General features: G+C 37.7%; 1 protein-coding gene across 6 annotated transcripts in view; it reads left to right on the forward strand.

Moving 5' to 3' along the window:
• The window catches only part of col5a3a (collagen, type V, alpha 3a), a 243,094-nt gene that overhangs the window by 208,059 nt on the left and 13,516 nt on the right, over nt 1-21,519 (forward strand). For 5 of the 6 annotated variants that reach the window (XM_060942576.1, XM_060942577.1, XM_060942578.1 and 2 more), the window contains 5 exons: nt 2,182-2,235; nt 10,686-10,995; nt 11,323-11,435; nt 11,526-11,594; nt 18,801-19,034. In XM_060942576.1, coding sequence (XP_060798559.1) covers nt 2,182-2,235; nt 10,686-10,995; nt 11,323-11,435; nt 11,526-11,594; nt 18,801-19,034 — 780 coding nt within the window. Of the gene's footprint in view, nt 1-2,181; nt 2,236-2,915; nt 3,356-10,685; nt 10,996-11,322; nt 11,436-11,525; nt 11,595-18,800; nt 19,035-21,519 lie in introns of those variants that run through there. The other variant, XM_060942581.1, reaches the window with a different exon arrangement.

The raw sequence follows: 21,519 nt of genomic DNA on the forward strand, positions 1-21,519 counted from the left end.
TAACGGACGGAGGAAGAAACACATTATAAACGGACATTCAATTAAAGTACGATTAGAAATAGTAAGAGAATAGAAAATAAGCTAAAATATAATAAGAGAGATAAAATACAAGAATAAAAGTTCTAGTGCAGAGGAAGGAATTAATCAAAAGCCTCAAATTTGATTTAATAAAAGGCAGCAGTGAAGAAGAAAGAAAGAAAGAAAGAAAGAAAGAAAGAAAGAAAGAAAGAAAGAAAGGAAGGGATGGAAAGAAGGGAAGGGATGGAAAGAAAGAAAGAAGGGAAGGGATGGAAAGAAAGAAGGGAAGGGATGGAAAGAAAGAAAGAAAGAAAGAAAGAAAGAAAGAAAGAAAGAAAGAAAGAAGGGAAGGGATGGAAAGAAAGAAGGAAGGGAAGGGATGGAAAGAAAGAAGGGAAGGGATGGAAAGAACGAAAGAACGAAAGAAAGAAAGAAAGAAAGAAAGAAGGGATGGAAAGAAGGGAAGGGATGGAAAGAAAGAAGGGAAGGGATGGAAAGGAAGGAAGGAAGGAAAGAAGGGAAGGGATGGAAAGAAAGAAAGAAGGGAAGGGATGGAAAGGAAGGAAGGAAGGAAAGAAGGGAAGGGATGGAAAGGAAGGAAAGAAAGAAAGAAAGAAAGAAAGAAAGAAAGAAAGAAAGAAAGAAAGAAGGGAAGGGATGGAAAGAAAGAAGGGAAGGGATGGAAAGAAAGAAGGAAGGGAAGGGATGGAAAGAAAGAAGGGAAGGGATGGAAAGAAAGAAAGAAAGAAAGAAAGAAAGAAAGAAAGAAAGAAAGAAGGGATGGAAAGAAGGGAAGGGATGGAAAGAAAGAAAGAAGGGATGGAAAGAAAGAAGGGAAGGGATGGAAGGAAAGAAAGAAAGAAAGAAAGAAAGAAAGAAAGAAAGAAAGAAAGAAAGAAAGAAAGAAAGAAAGAAAGATGGAAAGAAAGAAGGAAATAAAGAAGGGAAGGGATGGAAATAAAGAAGGGAAGGGATGGAAAGAAAGAAGGAAGGGAAGGGATGGAAAGAAAGAAGGGAAGGGATGGAAAGAACGAAAGAAAGAAAGAAAGAAAGAAAGAAAGAAAGAAAGAAGGGAGGGAAAGAAGGAAAGAAAGAAGGGAAGGGATGGAAAGAAAGAAGGGAAGGGATGGAAAGGAAGGAAGGAAGGAAAGAAGGGAAGGGATGGAAAGAAAGAAGGGAAGGGATGGAAAGGAAGGAAGGAAGGAAAGAAGGGAAGGGATGGAAAGAAAGAAAGAAAGAAAGAAAGAAAGAAAGAAAGAAAGAAAGAAAGAAAGAAGGGAAGGGATGGAAAGAAAGAAGGAAGGGAAGGGATGGAAAGAAAGAAGGAAGGGATGGAAAGAAAGAAGGGAAGGGATGGAAAGAAAGAAAGAAAGAAAGAAAGAAAGAAAGAAAGAAAGAAAGAAAGAAAGAAAGAAAGAAAGAAAGAAGGGATGGAAAGAAAGAAAGAGGGAAGGGATGGAAAGAAAGAAGGGAAGGGATGGAAAGGAAGGAAGGAAGGGATGGAAAGAAAGAAGGGATGGAAGGAAGGAAGGGATGGAAAGAAGGGATGGAAAGAAAGAAAGAAAGAAAGAAAGAAAGAAAGAAAGAAAGAAAGAAAGAAAGAAAGAAAGAAAGAAGCCTTGATTTAAAAGAACTGAAAGATGCAGGTACTTTGTATTGATTAATGTGGGAAATACGCTCAGTATAATATGGATTTATGACAAAAGTACATGCATGCATTTATTATTTTGAAAGCCGACTGATCTGGGACGTTTTAATTGTGCAAAAGCAATGATGTAAATACCGTCACGGTGGAAGAGTGTCCGAAAGTGTTTGTTCATTTTACCAGTGAGCTCACTATATAGTCCTCTCCACAGTAGTCCCTGTATAGTGAGTAGGGAGTAGTGAACGAGTGAGCGAATTCAGACACAGGGCGTGTTTGTGTTGTATGATGGTCTCTGAGTGCTTGTATACAAGTCAGTGTGTTTTATAGCAACCCTCTTCTTGGATCGTATTGTTTTTGTGAAACCCGTGTGAGAGAGCAATTCTGCTGCTCAGCTCCAGATAATCCCTTTGAGCCCATTGCCAGATGGTAGCAGGGTGTTTGGGAGGTGTTCGGATGCAGTGATTAGTGATTTACAGTAGGTTGCTCTTTCTTTCTTTTTATTTCTTTTCCCTTTTCAGGGAGCGGTCGGTCCAAGAGGAGATCCAGGACCTGCAGGCCCACCAGGACCACCTGTAAGCCCTTCATCAATCTCTTCATGGCTTACGTCAGGGCTTTCACAAAAACGAAGCTTAAAAATCTCAATAAAAAGGTTTCACTGAATGTCATTTACCTTTTTCAGGCTGATGATTAACTCTTTGGCTATACATTTCTGACAGTTTTATTGAGTATTTTATTTCCCCGTATTGAACATATTAATATCGAATGATATACTCTCCTTCCATCCGTCACTCAATAATCACTCGTATACTGTATGTTATAGAAGGATTTAATACTCTATAACCTCTGATTACATACCATAACCACAGGATTATAAAAAATGTATAAATCTTCACTCTGTATATCTCGAACAAAGATGGTGGATGGAAAATCAGTGATTAAAATGAACATAGTGATAGGGGACGCTGTTTTTTTTTTTCCAACAAACGTACAGGGTCATTTGATGATTCAAGATTCCTTTATTGTCACTGCACCGTACAGTACAGTGAAATTGAAGCAAGCAATCCAGTCGGTGTATTCATACAAACACTTAGTATTAAGGGGGAAAAAAAAAGATAGTCAGGTCTGTACAAGATAAACATTCAAGCAAAAAGATAAATCTGTACAAGATAGAAAGATAGATAAGTCAATAAAAAAGATAAATGTATCTATACAAGAACTGCTTAAAAAAATAAATGTAATTCTATGTATCTAGGCTGTGACCTATGATACAGCATGACGATCAGTCGGTGGATTATTGCACAGTGATACGGTAAGTGAATGTATTGCACAATTAGGTGTGATAATTGCACGTTTGCCCACGTTGACAGAGTACAGTTGAACAGGAAGAATATAAATGAATGAATAAATAAATAAATACAGTATATGTGATCGAGAGAATAAGGTGCATGTGGTTGTAAAAACATATAGTATTTAGGTAAGATGGAAAGAAATGACCCACTTTAACAGTATAAAGCTTATTATTCTATCCACATTCACTGGATATGAGCAATCACGCGCTCTGATTGGCTACTCTACTACTAGGATATCAGATCATATACCGTGAGTAGAGAAAAACAAAATGGTGACACGTGTTGGTGAACCAACTGAGGACAAAATCAAAACTACTTGAAAATTCAACCCCAAAAAATAAAAAAGCAACAAGATATGGAATAAAAGTATTTGATGGTAAGAACGTATCTTTTTATTTTTCAATAATTACTATTATTATTATTATTATTATTATTATTATTATTATTATTAATGCATTTTTCACAAATTGCTACTGTCATTTCGCCGGTTTGTTTACATTCTAAGCGGAAATGATTTTATCGGACGTTTTGTATAAAGTTTTTACAACCCCGATTCCAAAAAAGTTGGGACAAAGTACAAATTGTAAATAAAAACGGAATGCAATAATTTGCAAATCTCAAAAACTGATATCGTATTCACAATACAACATAGACAACATATCAAATGTCGAAAGTGAGACATTTTGAAATTTCATGCCAAATATTGGCTCATTTGAAATTTCATGACAGCAACACATCTCAAAAAAGTTGGGACAGGGGCAATAAGAGGCTGGAAAAGTTAAAGGTACAAAAAAGGAACAGCTGGAGGACCAAATTGCAACTCATTAGGTTAATTGGCAATAGGTCATTAACATGACTGGGTATAAAAAGAGCATCTTGGAGTGGCAGCGGCTCTCAGAAGTAAAGATGGGAAGAGGATCACCAATCCCCCTAATTCTGCGCCGACAAATAGTGGAGCAATATCAGAAAGGAGTTCGACAGTGTAAAATTGCAAAGAGTTTGAACATATCACCATCTACAGTGCATAATATCATCAAAAGATTCAGAGAATCTGGAAGAATCTCTGTGCGTAAGGGTCAAGGCCGGAAAACCATACTGGGTGCCCGTGATCTTCGGGCCCTTAGACGGCACTGCATCACATACAGGCATGCTTCTGTATTGGAAATCACAAAATGGGCTCAGGAATATTTCCAGAGAACATTATCTGTGAACACAATTCACCGTGCCATCCGCCGTTGCCAGCTAAAACTCTATAGTTCAAAGAAGAAGCCGTATCTAAACATGATCCAGAAGCGCAGACGTCTTCTCTGGGCCAAGGCTCATTTAAAATGGACTGTGGCAAAGTGGAAAACTGTTCTGTGGTCAGACGAATCAAAATTTGAAGTTCTTTATGGAAATCAGGGACGCTGTGTCGTTCGGACTAAAGAGGAGAAGGACGACCCAAGTTGTTATCAGCGCTCAGTTCAGAAGCCTGCATCTCTGATGGTATGGGGTTGCATTAGTGCGTGTGGCATGGGCAGCTTGCACATCTGGAAAGACACCATCAATGCTGAAAGGTATATCCAGGTTCTAGAGCAACATATGCTCCCATCCAGACGACGTCTCTTTCAGGGAAGACCTTGCATTTTCCAACATGACAATGCCAAACCACATACTGCATCAATTACAGCATCATGGCTGCGTAGAAGAAGGGTCCGGGTACTGAACTGGCCAGCCTGCAGTCCAGATCTTTCACCTATAGAAAACATTTGGTGCATCATAAAATGGAAGATACGACAAAAAAGACCTAAGACAGTTGAGCAACTAGAATCCTACATTAGACAAGAATGGGTTAACATTCCTATCCCTAAACTTAAGCAACTTGTCTCCTCAGTCCCCAGACGTTTACAGACTGTTGTAAAGAGAAAAGGGGATGTCTCACAGTGGTAAACATGGCCTTGTCCCAACTTTTTTGAGATGTGTTGTTGTCATGAAATTTAAAATCACCTAATTTTTCTCTTTAAATGATGCATTTTATCAGTTTAAACATTTGATATGTCATCTATGTTCTATTCTGAATAAAATATGGAATTTTGAAACTTCCACATAATTGCATTCCGTTTTTATTTACAATTTGTACTTTGTCCCAACTTTTTTGGAATCGGAGTTGTATTTATCAAATTTGCAAAAAATAACAATAAAAATGCTCTGTTTCTCAAAATCCACTGACTATGGATAGAATAAAACAGTTATTCCATTCAATCTCGTTGTTCATGGCTTATAGACAACTCGGTGCTATCAGCTCATGTACGACTCGATTTCGTGGAATAACTGTTAAATATTGAATTCGATATCTTTAGTCTCATCTCATCTCATTATCTCTAGCCGCTTTATCCTGTTCTACAGGGTCGCAGGCAAGCTGGAGCCTATCCCAGCTGACTACGGGCGAAAGGCGGGGTACACCCTGGACAAGTCGCCAGGTCATCACAGGGCTGACACATAGACACAGACAACCATTCACACTCACATTCACACCTACGCTCAATTTAGAGTCACCAGTTAACCTAACCTGCATGTCTTTGGACTGTGGGGGAAACCGGAGCACTCGGAGGAAACCCACACGGACACGGGGAGAACACGCAAACTCCGCACAGAAAGGCCCTCGCCGGCCACAGGGCTCGAACCCAGACCTTCTTGCTGTGAGGCGGCAGTGCTAACCACTACACCATCGTGTCGCCGATATCTTTAGTTTAATGGGAAAACTGCTTTTCTCTCACTCAGGTACTCTAAAAGCAACTGAATTTTGACCAAGGATAATTCCCAGTCAGTTGACGACTGTAAAGCGAAATGTTTTAAAAGTGTATATTTGTAATATTCAAAAGTTTTTCTGGACTGAGAATAATAATAGTTTCAATCTAGAAATCTTCATGGATTTTTGTGTCACTGCTGTGACATGGATTTGACTCGCTTCTTCATTCATGTCTTCTTTATTTATTTATTTATTTATTTATTTTACATTTTTTCCAGCCCAGAAATAAACTCCTCCTTTGTGAGTTGCAACATCGCTGCTCACAAGGAATGCATACGTTACAGGTCAAAAAATTTCAACCCAGATGATTTTTTTTTTGGCCAAGGTTAAATTTTTTTTTATTAATCTAGTTCATAAATTCCAACCTAGGTGAAATTTTGGATTATCTAAGATTCTTAAAAGGGATTTTCCATCACTTCTTTTGTCTCTCTTTCTTCCATCCACTTCCTCTCTGTCTACACGTACCGAGTATTTCCTCTGGTCTGTCTACCGCTTCCTACTTACCTAATTAGCATTTTTTTGAACTCAGAACCTTCTGATTCTTAACCCAACACCTTAACCACTAGACCAACGATAATTGCGATGGAAGGATTGATATATATTTTGAATTTATTAATGAGCCCAGTCTTGTTTCGTCATCAAGTAGTTTAAAATATAAAGTCTTCCCAAATCCTAACCCTAAACCAAACCCTAGGTACAGTACATCTCACTTAATAATCCAAGTAGCAAATTATGAATTGGGTTAAACGTTCTAACCTCGGCTGAAAAATTCCACCTGACCTACAATTCTGACCTGTAACGTCTACACACTTTCATGTACTAATGTCCACTGGGTGTGAATATGGCATCAGTACATTTTTCAGAGCAAGATGTACTGTAACCAGTGGACAAATAAAGTTCACTTAATCCCATTTATAAGTTTAAGTTAGTAGTTAGTAAACGAAACGATGTTGGCTGTTTGTCAACAAGTTTTGGGAAAAGTATTTCGCTGGGCATTTGCCATATTCCTGCCTCGTTTTGTGAAAGATGAAATGTCTGAACTTTCCAGCGAAGCTCAGGGGCCACACTAGATAAATTACACAAAGTGAAAATGAGATTTTTGAATGTATTAATGAGTCCAGTCTTATTACTTATCAAGTAGTTTAAAGTCCAAAGTCTTCCCAAATCCTAACGCTAAACCTAAGCCCAAGGTACTTCATGTTTTATTAGAAAATACAAAGTCATTTGGCCACTGGATCAGAGAGATTATGTGTCATATTCATCTCGAAAAAATCTGATACAGCATTAGATGTATTACATGTTGGCTAATTCTATGCTATCTGGCAACCATTCATATCCTTTGTTGAAAGTATGGCAGCTCAGCTACCAACATAACATAACTATATAACTATTATGGCTGTGTTCTACGGGTATGTGACCCTGTGAAGTTGTTGACATGAATGAGATAATCTGCTTGTAACCTTTGGGGTTTTTTTTTGGTTCTTGATGTCTGGCTATGTGTATCCGTACTACTGGTCTGGTATTTTGGGGATGGGATGGGTTGACTTGTGTTTGTTCAAATTGTGCTTGTTTTGTATAGATTTGTATTGTCTGTACCATCTGTAATTGGAAAATAATTTTAAAAAATACTTTGATCAAAAAAATATAAAGTCTTCCCAAATCCTAACCCTTCGGGCACCGGTCCCACAATACCGATAACTATACCTATAACTACAACTCTGACTATACCTCTACCTGAGTTTAGTTCCAGTCTGGAATAGTCGTACCACAACTATAATCCTGAATATAATATCACTTGGTCCTGACACTCAGGGAAATAAACGCATGCAACTTAGGAATAGTCATGGAAGTTTTTTCCAAGTAGTAGCATGTTATTCCGGGTCATATTGTACAGCTTGGACTTCAAAACAACCCATGAACACACTCCAGTGGTAGATATAATATGGATAGGTCACGGACTACGGAAATATAATAAATAAAAAGAGGATACAAAATACAGAGTGGTTACGGATTTTAATACAGATCCATCACAGATGCTAATTATTTACAGATTGGTCATGGACGTTTCAGTATATTACAGATTGGTTACCGATTTCATACGGATGATGCATCATGGATAAAAAATTAAGAAATCTAAAATAATTAAATGTTTGGACTGCTGAAGTTCCTAATTAAAATATCTTATCTGCATTTATATGTTTACTTTATTCATTGACTGTTGATATTTCACGAAAAATCACATATCTGTGAATAAAAGATCCGTGCTTTGTATTATATTTTTTAATTTTCCATGAATCTGTATTTCGTGACTTCATGATGCAACAAGGATGTACAAAGATGCCCAGGAAAAATAGCACGTGCTCAGACAATGTCACATGTAAACAATTACCTGATTGGTCAGATGTTTTATCGGATCAGGTCCAGGTCTGGAAAAATGGCTCCAGAAGCAATCTCACCGATTCGGATAAACCCAGGCCTGGGCTATAGGGATCGCTATCGGTTTAGTGTGAGCATCAACCACATAAACTGCAGAGGACTGATTTATTTATAGTTATAGTTATCGGTATTGTCGGACTGGGCCTTAAACCTAACCCTAGATATATAAAGTCTCCCGAATACAAGTAGCAAATTATGAACCGGGTTAAAAATTCTAAGCTCGGTTGAAAAATTCCACCTGACCTCCAATTCTGACCTGTAACACATCTTTCCAAAAGAAGAAAGATTATTAGCATGAAAGGAGAAGGCTCATCATTGTTTTGATAGCAGCTGCAATGCACCTCACAGGAAACAGGGGGTACTATAAATCGCATACAGTGGTGCTTGAAAGTTTGTGAACCCTTTAGAATTTTCTATATTTCTGCATAAATATGACCTAAAACATCATCAGATTTTCACACAAGTCCTAAAAGTAGATAAAGAGACCCCAGTTAAACAAATGAGACAAAAATAGGATACTTTGTCATTTATTTATGGAGGAAAATGATCCAATATTACATATCAGTGAGTGGCAAAAGTATGTGAACCTTTGTTTTCAGTATCTGGTGTGACCCCCTTGTGCAGCAATAACTGCAACTAAACATTTCCGGTAACTGTTGATCAGTCCTGCACACTGGCTTGGGGGAATTTTAGCCCATTCCTCCATACAGAACAGCTTCAACTCTGGGATGTTGGTGGGTTTCCTCACATGAACTGCTCGCTTCAGGTCCTTCCACAACATTTCCATTGGATTAAGGTCAGGACTTTGACTTGGCCATTCCAAAACATTTATTTTATTCTTCTTTAACCATTCTTTGGTAGAACGACTTGTGTGCTTAGGGTCATTGTCTTGCTGCATGACCCACCTTCTCTTGAGATTCAGTTCATGGACAGATGTCCTGACATTTTCCTTTAGAATTTGCTGGTATAATTCAGAATTCATTGTTCCATCAATGATGGTAAGCCATCCTGGCCCAGATGCTGCAAAACAGGCCCAAACCATGATACTACCACCACCATGTTTCACAGATGGGATAAGGTTCTTATGCTGGAATGCAGTGTTTTCCTTTCTCCAAACATAATGCTTCTCATTTAAAGCAAAAAGTTCTATTTTGGTCTCATCCGTCCACAAAATATTTTTCTAATAGACTTCTGGCTTGTCCACATGATCTTTAGGAAACTGCAGACGAGCAGCAATGTTCTTTTTGGAGAGCAGTGGCTTTCTCCTTGCAACCCTGCCATGCACACCATTGTTGTTCAGTGTTCTCCTGATGATGGACTCATGAACATTAACATTAGCCAATGTGAGAGAGGCCTTCAGTTGCTTAGAAGTTACCCTGGGGTCCTTTGTGACCTCGCCGACTATTACACGCCTTGTTCTTGGAGTGATCTTTGTTGGTCGACCACTCCTGGGGAGGGTAACAATGGTCTTGAATTTCCTCCATTTGTACACAATCTGTCTGACTGTGGATTCGTGGAGTCCAAGCTCTTTAGAGATGGTTTTGTAACCTTTTCCAGCCTGATGAGCATCAACAACGCTCTTTCTGAAGTCCTCAGAAATCTCCTTTGTTTGTGCCATGATACACTTCAACAAATGTGTGTTGTGAAGATCAGACTTTGATAGATCCCTGTTCTTTAAATAAAACCCACTCACACCTGATTGTCATCCCATTAATTGAAAATACCTGACTCTAATTTCACCTTCAAATTAACTGCTAATCCTAGAGGTTCACATACTTTTGCCACTCACAGATATGTAATATTGGATCATTTTCCTCAATAAATAAATGACCAAGTATAATATTGTTGTTTCATTTGTTTAACTGGGCTCTCTTTATCTACTTTTAGGACTTGTGTGAAAATCTGATGATGTTTTAGGTCATATTTATGCAGAAATATAGAAAATTCTAAAGGGTTCACAAACTTTCAAGCACCACTGTATGGCATCTCATCTCATTATCTGTAGCTGCTTTATCCTGTTCTACAGGGTCGCAGGCAAGCTGGAGCCTATCCCAGCTGACTACGGGCGAAAGGCGGGGTACACCCTGGACAAGTCGCCAGGTCATCGCAGGGCTGACACATAGACACAGACAACCATTCACACTCACATTCACACCTACAGTCAATTTAGAGTCACCAGTTAACCTAACCTGCATGTCTTTGGACTGTGGGGGAAACCGGAGCACCCGGAGGAAACCCACGCGGACACGGGGAGAACATGCAAACTCCACACAGAAAGGCCCTCGTCGGCTACGGGGCTTGAACCCGGACCTTCTTGCTGTGAGGCGACAGCGCTAACCACTACACCACCGTGCCGCGCATATGGCATCTTTTAAAAAAAAAAGTGAAAATATAATAAAATTCAACCTTCCTTAAGACTTCTCTCACTTCTCATTCGTGCTGCCGTCAGGGTCCTCCAGCCACCATGTTCGAATCGGTGCCCATCAGAGAGGGACGTAAGAGACGTCGGAAGAACTCGGACCGGACCAGAGGACGAGCCCGCACAGAAGAGGAGCAGGAAGCGGAGGTTCAGTTGAACATGGATTACTTCTTGCAGGCTGATACGCCTCTGGAAGATGCTGAGGGAATGGAGGAGGTGTTTGCTTCTCTGAACTCCATGAAGATGGAGGTGGAGCTGATGAGGAAGCCGCTGGGAACTTTCGAGAGTCCGGCACGCACCTGCAAAGAGCTGATGATATCCCACCCGCATTATAGAGATGGTATGACCCAATCTGTTCAGGCAGGCTAGTAGTTGTACTTTATTTGACCTACTGATGCAAACGCAATCATATATTGAACACTTATCAAATTTTATTTTACTACAAAAAATACACAGACTGAGCATCAACCTTCGACTCTTTGTGAATAAATACTTTACAGCAAATCTATCCAGTTTTGACTCTCCCATGTCGCTCAGTGCACTCTGATTTAACAATCATAATTTCATTTTTAATTCACTTGCTCAATGAAATGCTCGACGTTTAACAATACTGCACTCTGAATGAAGTATTTCACTGCTCTATCCCCGTACACACCCTCTTCTTTAGGTGAATATTGGATCGACCCAAATCAGGGCTGCAATAAAGATTCCATCAAGGTGTTCTGCAACTTTACAGCTGATGGAGAAACCTGCCTGCACCCGGATAAACGATTCGAAACGGTGAGTCCCGAAGCACAGTCACGTACAGCCAGCCTTGATTCTTACACATGGTTTGGATCACTGATCTGTGTCTATATCATTTAAATCCAGGTAAAACTCGCAGCCTGGAGCAAAGAGAAGCCGGGCAGCTGGTACAGCCAGTACAGGAGGGGCAAACGGGTACGAGTCTCTTCAAATCCCTCGTCTTACCACAGACTCAGCTGTCGGTGTGCCAGAAAGTCTGCATGGAGAGCTGAAATTTTACTCTGGCATACTCAAGAAAATATACTCAATTAGCCAGGGATGAGTTTTATTATCCCCCGCTGGCTGAAAGGCCTGAAGGGGGATTATGTCGTTGTGATTTCCTTCCGTCCATCCCGGGAAGGGTGCTCACCTTCTGAAATCAACTCCTCTTACAATTTTTGGAGAAATTTCACGAAACTTGTCAGGATTCTTTGTTATATGTCGGTAATACACATATTGCAATACTCTTAAATTTGGTCACATTTTCCCAGAGTTACAGCCCTTGATTTACAAAATTATACTTTGACAATTTCACGAGAGTGCATTTTCCTTCTGAAATCAACTCCTCTCACAGTTTTTGGAGGAATTTCACCAAACTTGGCAAGAGGCATTGTTATATGTCGGTAGTATGCATGTTCAATTTGGTCGCATTTTACCAGAGTTATGGCCCTTGATTAACAACCTTGTACTTTGACAATTTCATGAAGGTGTGCTTGCCTTCTGAAATCAACTCCTCTCACAATTTTCGAACGAATTTCTCAAAGCTTGGTAAAAGGCCTTGTTATATGACGGTAATACGCATACTACGATTTAATTTCGTTTGTGAAATTTTTTTACCAGAGTTTTGACCCTTGATTAAATAACTTGTTCTTTGACAATTTCATGAGGGTATACAGTGGGGAAAACAAGTATTTGATCCCTTGCTGATTTTGTTGGTTTGGCCACTAATAAAGACTCGATCAGTCTGTAATATTAATGGTAGGTGTAGTCTAACATGCTGAGACAGAATATCACAAAGAAAATCAAGAAATCGACTTTAAAGAATTTGTATTAATTTATTTGCATTTTATTGAGGAAAATAAGTATTTGAACCCTCTTGCCAAAAGGACTTAGTACTTTGTGGCAAACCCCTTATTAGCAAGCACAGAGGTCAGATGTTTTTTGTAGTTGATGACCAGGTTTCTGCACATATTAGGAGGAATTTTGGTCCACTCTTCTTTGCAAATGACCTCTAAATCATCAAAATTCCGTGGCTGTCGCTTGGCAACTCTGAGCTTCAGCTCTCTCCATAGATTTTCTATAGGATTCAGGTCCGGAGACTGGCTGGGCCACTCCATGACCTTGATATGTTTCTTCTTCAGCCATTCCTTGGTTGCCTTGGCTGTATGCTTTGGGTCATTATCCTGCTGGAAGACCCATCCACGACCCATTTTAAGCTTCCTGGCAGAGGGAAGGAGGTTTTCACTTAGGATTTTATGGTACATGGCTCCGTCCATCCTCCCATTGATACGGTGAAGTAGCCCTGTGCCCTGTGCAGAAAAACACCCCCAAAGCATAATGTTACCACCTCCATGCTTGACAGTGGGGATGGTGTTGTTGGGGTCATAAGCAGCACGTCTCTCCCTCCAGACATGACGGGTTGAATTGATGCCAAAGAGCTCAATTTTGGTCTCATCTGACCATAACACCTTCTCCCAGTCACTCTCCAAGTCATTCAGATGTTCATTGGCAAAGTTCAGGCGGGCCTGCACATGTGCTTTCTTAAGCAGGGGTACTTTGCGAGCACTGCAAGATGTTAGACCATTACGGTGTAAAGTGTTACCAACTGTTTGCTTGGTGACTGTGATCCCAGCTGCTTTAAGATCATCCACTAACTCTGCCCGTGTTGTATTAGGTCTATTTCTCACCGTTCTCATGATCCTGGAAACCCCACGAGGTGAGATCTTGTTTGGAGCCCCAGACCTAGGTCGATTGATGATCATGTTGTGAGTCTTGTACTTGTGCACAATTGCACCAACAGTTCTCACCTTAATGCCCAGCTTCTTGCTAATGGTTTTGTAGCCCATACCGGTCTTGTGCAGGTCTACAATCTTCTCCCTTAAATCCACAGAAAGCTCTTTAGTCTTTCCCATGTTGGAGAGTTTGGAGTCTGACAAACTGATTGATTCTGTGGCCAGATGGCTTTTATACAAGTCATTAGTGATATCAGGTGTCTTCAATTTAGGTGACAAGGTAATTTGGAGAGTCTAACTTGTCTGTATTAACAAGAACTCTTGATGGTTACTAGGGGATCAAATACTTTTTTTTCTCAATAAAATACAAATAGATTAATATAGATATTTAAAAGTTATTTTCTGGATTTTCCTTTTGATATTCTGTCTCCACATGTTAGAATACACCTACCATTAAAATTACAGACTGATCAAGTCTTTCTTAGTGGGTAAACCAACAAAATCAGCAAGGGATCAAATACTTGTTTTCCCCACTGTACGTTCTTCTGAAATCAACTCCTCTCACAGTTTGTGGAGGAATTTCACCAAACTTGGCCAAAGGCTTTGTTATATGTGTCAGATAATGTTATCCAGGGACAAATGTTGGCCCGGGGGCATTTTGAGTTATTGACAGATTCAGAAAGTACACTTTCTAAGCTTTCCATTGATGCCTTCCATGTGGAGATCTGACAATATTTGAAGAATGTGTGGCCTTTTGAAAGTGCATACCTCTTAAAACAGGAAAGGGAGAAAATCGCCCTCAAAGTTTTCCATCTCAGTTACTCTGGGTGCAGGGAGGGCACATAATGGTGCTCATTTGCATGACATTAAGGAAAGCTCTACCCCCTACAAGCTAGCATGATACTACTTTCATGTAAACAAAGATCACCACGTCAATTTTCCTTCCATGCAAAGTATGCCCAAAACAATTATGAAGTACAAAAATAAGTCCTAAAGTATACTTTAACGTTTTGTGGTTGAAAAATTACTCACACCGTAAGAAAGAAAGATAGCACGATGATGACACAACTAACACAACGCTAGTTTCATGTAACCAAACCACACCACTCTCCGTTACATGCAAAAATAACAAAATACTCACACCGTAAGAAAGAAAGATAGCACGATGATAACACAACTAACACAATGCTAGTTTCATGTAACCAAACCACAACACACTCCGTTACATGCAAAAATAACCACACAGCCTTAGATTAATAAACTTACCCCATCAGAAAGAGAAACGTCGCCTTGCACACATCAATGCTTCCGATGGAATAATGTAGTCCTAGAACACTTCCTTTTGGTTGCGTTTTTTTTTTTTTGCTAGAAATGGTTATCTCTGATGTAACTACCGTGCGTCTGTTTGCTTCGCGGTGTCTCAGCTCCTCTGCGCTCTGTTTAGCTTGTTCATTCCATAGTGAAATTACATGCCTGTATGCAGCTTAAGTAGCCACGAGCTCAGCTCGTATCATACAGCTGATTCGCGAAAAAAAAAAAAAAAGACTTAAATCATCATGTGAATGGCCCATATGGTAATTTACCCACACCCCCCAGCAGGCTACAGTCCTGACAAAAACGAGACAATTTGCAACAAAAAATGTATGCTTTTCCAACAAAACAATCTATTATCTGAAATACTGATTGCATTCTTCAAGATCTCAACTTGCACATGATGGAAAAAAACGAAAATCACAAATTTCGAAAAAAAATGCTTCTTTTGCGATTATCTCGGATTTGTTTCGGCCGACATGCGTCCCCGGATTCGGTGAGGTGTCACATATGACAGTTATACGCATATTGAAATTTTGTTTAATTTGGGGAAATTTTACCAGAGTTATGCCATTGATTATTAACAAACTTGTACTTTGGCAATTTCATCAAGATGTGCTTGCTTTCTGAAATCAACTTCCCTCACAATTTTTGGAGGAATTTCACGAAACTTGTCATGATTCTTAGTTATATGTCAGTAATACGCATATTGCAATTTCGTTCAATTCAGTCGCATTTTACCAGAGTTATGGCATAGTTGCCAGCAGGGGATACTGTGCTCTCAGAGCACTCTTGTTATCAAACTGATCCCACACATTGTCATTAAGGTCACTAATAATTGTGAATATGTAATATGTCTAGTCTTATGGGTGATTAAGAAAGAATATAATGATTGAATAATAATTCAAGAAATTGAGAATAATTACAAAATTGCAGCACAAGTAACAGGATATACGGGCTGTTTCACAATCACGGTTGCCTTTTTGAATAACACCAATTAACTCCTGCAACTAAGTCCAGTGTGTATGTATGTGTATATATTGGTTACTCTACTACTAAGATATCAGCTCATATACCGTGAGTAGAGAAAAACAAAATGGCAGAGCGTTTTGCTGAACCAACTGAGAACGAAATAAAAACTCTACTCGAAAATAAAACCCCAAAAATACAAAGAAAAAGCAACAAAATATGGAATGAAAGTATTTGATGGTAAGAACGTATCTTTTATATTTTTCAAGAATTATTATTATTATCTCATTTTTCACCAATTGCTCCTGTCATGTTGCTGGTTTGTTTACATTTGTTTGCAATCTCCTCTTCATGGCTTACGTCAGGGCTTTCACAAAAACGAGTCTTAAAAATCTCAATAAAAAGGTTTCACTGAATGTCATTTACCTTTTTCAGGCTGATGATTAACTCTTTGGCTATACATTTCTGACAGTTTTATTGAGTATTTTATTTCCCCGTATTGAACATATTAATATCTAATGATATACTCTCCTTCCATCCGTCACTCAATAATCACTCATATACTTTACATTATAGAAGGATTTATTACTCTATAACCTCTTATTACATACCATAACCACAGGATTATAAAAATGTATAAATCTTCACTCTGTATATCTCGAACAAAGATGGTGGATGGAAAATCAGTGATTAAAATGAACATAGTGATAGGGGAAGCTGTTCTTTTTTTTTCGACAAGTGTACAGGGTCATTTGATGATGGAAAGAAATGACTCACATTAACAGTATAAAGCTTATTATTCTGTCCACATTCACTGAATATGAGCAATCGCGCGCTGAGTGGCTACTCTACTACTAGGATATCAGCTCATACTGTAAGTAGAGTAAAACAAAATGGCGGCGCGTGTTGCTGAACCAACCGAGGATGAAATAAAAACTCTACACGAAAACAACTCCCCCCTAAAATACAAAAAAAAAAGGTGCAACAAAATATAGAATAAACGTATTTGATGGTAAGAATGTATCTTTTTTTCCATTTTTCAAGAATTATTATTATTATCGCATTTTTCACAAATTCCTCCTGTCATTTCAACAGTTTGCTTACGTTATAAGCAGAAATGATTTTGTCGGACGTTTTATATAAAGCTTTGATTTCTTGAATTTGCAAAAAATAAATATGCTCTGTTTCTTGACATCCAGTGAATGTGGATAGAATAAAACAGTTATTCCACTCAATCTCATTGTACACGGATTATAGCCGACTCAGTGCTACGCGCCTCATCGGTTATCAGCTCATGTACGACTCGATTTCGTGGAATAACTGTTAAATGTTCGTCCTTTTATTTTAATTTATATTAGTGCACTTATCTAGCTAAGTAGCTGACCATATGTTATTACAGTATGCTAGCTCCTTTTTTAGCTAAGCTAGTTAGTTTTTGAAATATGAGTCTGGGCGGTAGATCATGAATTTAAACAGAGAATTAATGGTTTGTTTGCCTCGGTGATATGAACATGAAAATGAATGTGAATTCAGTTAATATAATATACTGTATATTTAACAATTATTCCACAAAATGGAGTCGTACATGAGCTGATAGCTGACAAGGAGCGTAGCACCAAGTCTAAAAGCTGTGTACGATGAGATTGAGTGGAATAACTGTTTTATTCTATCCACATTCACTGGATTTTCAGAAACAGAGCATTTTTTTTTGCAAATTTGATAAATAAAAACTTTATACAAAACGTCTGACAAAATCATTTCTGCTTAGCCAGACTTCTTAAAAACCTATCGATGGCTGCACAAATGGACTTTAGTGTTGTTTTTTTTGTATAAAGTGCCGTCTTGCTGTCGTGCCGAGGTATAGAATTGCTTTAGACGTTTATTTAATTCTTCCTTGGACATTTTATTTCTGTAATTTTCAAACTTCTTTGGGCTTTTGAACCAGTCTAAAAAAAAATTCAACAAATTTTAATGCTTAAGGATGAAGAATGTAAACAAACCAGCAAAATGACAGGAGCAATTTGTGAAAAATGTGATAATAATAATAATAATAATAATAATAATAATAATAATAATAATAATAATAATAATTCTTGAAAAATGTAAAAAATATATATGTTCTTACTATCAAATACTTTTATTTCATATTTTGTTGCTTTTTTTGTATTTTGAGGATTTTGTTTTCGAGTAGAGTTTTTATTTCATCCTTGGTTGGTTCAGCGACACGCTCCGCCATTTTGTTTTACTCTACTCACGGTATATGAGCTGATAGCCTAGTAGTCGAGTAGCCAATCAGAGCACGCAATTGCTCATATCCAGTGAATGTGGATAGAATAATACATTTGGCACTTGTATGTCAAAAAGCCTTGAAATAAACGGCACTTTCTAAAAAAAAAAACCTCAACACTAAAGTCCATACACAAAAAAGTGGGCAAGTGATCATGTTAATTTGCTCATGTCAAAGACAGTCTTTCTGTCCTGTTAGTAATTCAGCTCGTACCAGAAAATAAGGTGCTGTGCACATGTGTTATGCATAATTATATGCTATGGGTTCTTATTATAGCTATAGGGTCATTAGACCGTTATTAAATGTTTGATATATAATTAAAGAAAGAGAAGAGGCTCGGGGATTAAACTCAAATAACTGAGTGATATGAATAACTCCATGTCTGGCAGTAAATTAAAAAATAAAGAAATAAATAATGAATGCTGTCGTGGAGGAGAAATTAGTATGTGTCTGCGTTTCTAAGCCTCAGGCCAAACTCTGGCGAGTGCATATGAAATATCTGCATCAGTCCCAGCTCATTAAAGAAGACTTCATAGCTCTGTCAGAGGCTTTGCTCACCACAAGCTCATTCATACGGTCTGACACATGTGACCTTGTCACGCAGATTTGCTCAGTCAGATGTCACTACGACTCATAGTCGCATTAAGACTAGAAGATTGTTTGTCTCTGGTGAATAATACAAACTCACAGGCTGGAGCTCCAGGTTTCACTAATGAGCTCCAGATGTAGTCGTTGGAGCAAATGCAGGAAAACAGGCTTCCTTCTCATTATCATTTGAAAACTATATTCATATATGTACACTGTATGCTGATGACTTGCTCCTCTATGTTTACCCCACTGCAGTTCTCCTATATAGACACTGATGGTATCACGGTTCCTGTGGTCCAGCTGACCTTCCTGAAGCTTCTGAGTGCCACAGCCAGACAGAACTTCACCTGCATGTGCCAGAACTCAGTCAGCTGGTACGACGCCACCACCCACGGACACCAGCATGCCGTGCGCTTCCTTGCCAGCAATGATGAGGAGATGACACATGACAAGACGCCCTTCATAACGCCTCTGTACGATGGCTGCCAGGTGAGCTGTGGATGAAGTTAATGGGAAAATTAAAATGTGGTGACCATCTAAAATCCTGAGCTCAGGAACCTGTGTGAGTTTCCTCCTAAAAAGAATCTAAATTGCCTCCAGGTGTGTGTGGGGGCCTGGGATTGACTGGTGGCTGTATTCCCATTTCTCATCCAGTATGGTTGTGAAATGAACGATTAAAACCTGTCATGAAGCCTGCATTTACTCAGCTAATAGCGAATGTTATTAATAAAAACATGTTCTAAGAAGGTTCGGTTGCAATTAAATTAGCATCACAGAAACTTGCGTTTGTGTTTCTTTGAGCTATAATGTTACACGAATGTTGCAGGAACGTTTCTAAAAGCTTCACAATACATCAATAAAATTTTCAAAGCTTACAGTTAAGAAAACTTTTATAAACACTGTGATTATATAAGACTGAGGAAAAACTGAGAAATTCAGAGATTAAAAAGTCACAAATTTACGAGAAAAAAAAATTCAGAAATTCAGAGATTAAAAAGTCAAAAATTTATGAGAAACAAACCCCTTCAAATTCAGTTTTAAAAGACACAAATTTATGAGAAAAACTGAGAAATTCAAAGATTAAAAAGTCACAAATTTATGAGAAAAAACCCAGAAATTTAGAGATTAAAAAGTCAAAAAATGATGAGGAAAAAAAGAGAAATTCAGACATTAAAAAGTCATAAATTTATGAGAAAAAAACTAAAAAATTCAGAGATTAAAAAGTCACAAATGTATGAGAAAAAAACTGAGAAATTCAGAGATTAAAAAGTCAAAAAATGATAAGAAAAAATGAGAAATTCAGACATTAAAAAGTCATAAATTTATGAGAAAAAAACTCAAAAATCCAGAGATTAAAAAGTCACAAATTTATGAGAAAAAAAACTGAGAAATTCAGAGATTAAAAAGTCAAAAAATGATGAGAAAAAAGAGAAATTCAGACATTAAAAAGTCATAAATTTATGAGAAAAAACTCAAAAATCCAGAGATTAAAAAGTCACAAATTTATGAGAAAAAAACTGAGAAATTCAGAGATTAAAAAGTCAAAAAATGATGAGAAAAAATGAGAAATTCAGACATTAAAAAGTCATAAATTAATGAGAAAAAACTCAAATTCAGACATTAAAAAGTCATAAATTTATAAGAAAAATCTCAAAAATTCAGAGATTAAAAAGTCACAAATTTATGAGAAAAAACCTGAGAAATTCAGAGATTAAAAAGTCAAAAAATGATGAGAAAAAACTGAGAAATTCAGACATTAAAAAGTCATAAATTTATGAGAAACAAAAGCTCAAATTCAGAGATTAAAAAGTCCAAAATTTATAAGAAAAAATGAGAAATTCAGACATTAAAAAGTAATAAATTAATGAGAAAAAAACTCAAATTGAAAGATTAAAAAGTAAAAAATTTATGAGAAAAAAATGAGAAATTCAGACATTAAAAAGTCGTAAATTTATGAGAAAAAAACCTTCAAATTCAAAGATTTAAAAGTCACAAATTTATGAGAAAAAAAACTGAGAAATTCAGACATTAAAAAGTCATAAATTTATGAGAAAAAAACTCAAATTCAGAGATTAAAGTGTCACAAATTTATGAGACAAACTCAAATTCAACCTGCGGAGAGTGTGTTTGGGCAGGGGCGCAGATAGGATTTTTGAACTGGGGGGGACTGAGCTGTCAGCAAATGATTCCATTTTGTGTATATATATATATATATATATATATATATATATATATATATATATATATATATATGTGTGTGTGTGTGTGTGTGTGTATATATATATACACACACACACTACCGTTCAAAAGTTTGGGGTCACTTTGAAATGTCCTTATTTTTGAAAGAAAAGCACTGTTCTTTTCAATGAAGATCACTTTAAACTAATCAGAAATCCACTCTATACATTGCTAATGTGGTAAATGACTATTCTAGCTACAAATGTCTGGTTTTTGGTGCAATATCTCCATAGGTGTATAGAGGCCCATTTCCAGCAACTCTCACTCCAGTGTTCTAATGGTACAATGTGTTTGCTCATTGCCTCAGAAGGCTAATGGATGATTAGAAAACCCTTGTACAATCATGTTAGCACAGCTGAAAACAGTTTAGCTCTTTAGAGAAGCTATAAAACTGACCTTCCTTTGAGCAGATTGAGTTTCTGGAGCATCACATTTGTGGGGTCGATTAAATGCTCAAAATGGCCAGAAAAATGTCTTGACTATATTTTCTATTCATTTTACAACTTATGGTGGTAAATAAAAGTGTGACTTTTCATGGAAAACACAAAATTGTCTGGGTGACCCCAAACTTTTGAATGGTAGTGTGTATACATGTTATTTCACCCCCCTCACTGTCATCACCAGGAACTACCTGCAGGCCAGGACAATGATAACATTTTAACATAGCCTATGGAAATCCAAAGTTTACACATTATCATCACGCACAGAAATTGCAAAACTGCAAAACTAGTTTTAA

Source organism: Neoarius graeffei, chromosome 16 (assembly GCF_027579695.1).
Source record: "Neoarius graeffei isolate fNeoGra1 chromosome 16, fNeoGra1.pri, whole genome shotgun sequence".
NCBI classification, from domain to species: domain Eukaryota; kingdom Metazoa; phylum Chordata; class Actinopteri; order Siluriformes; family Ariidae; genus Neoarius; species Neoarius graeffei.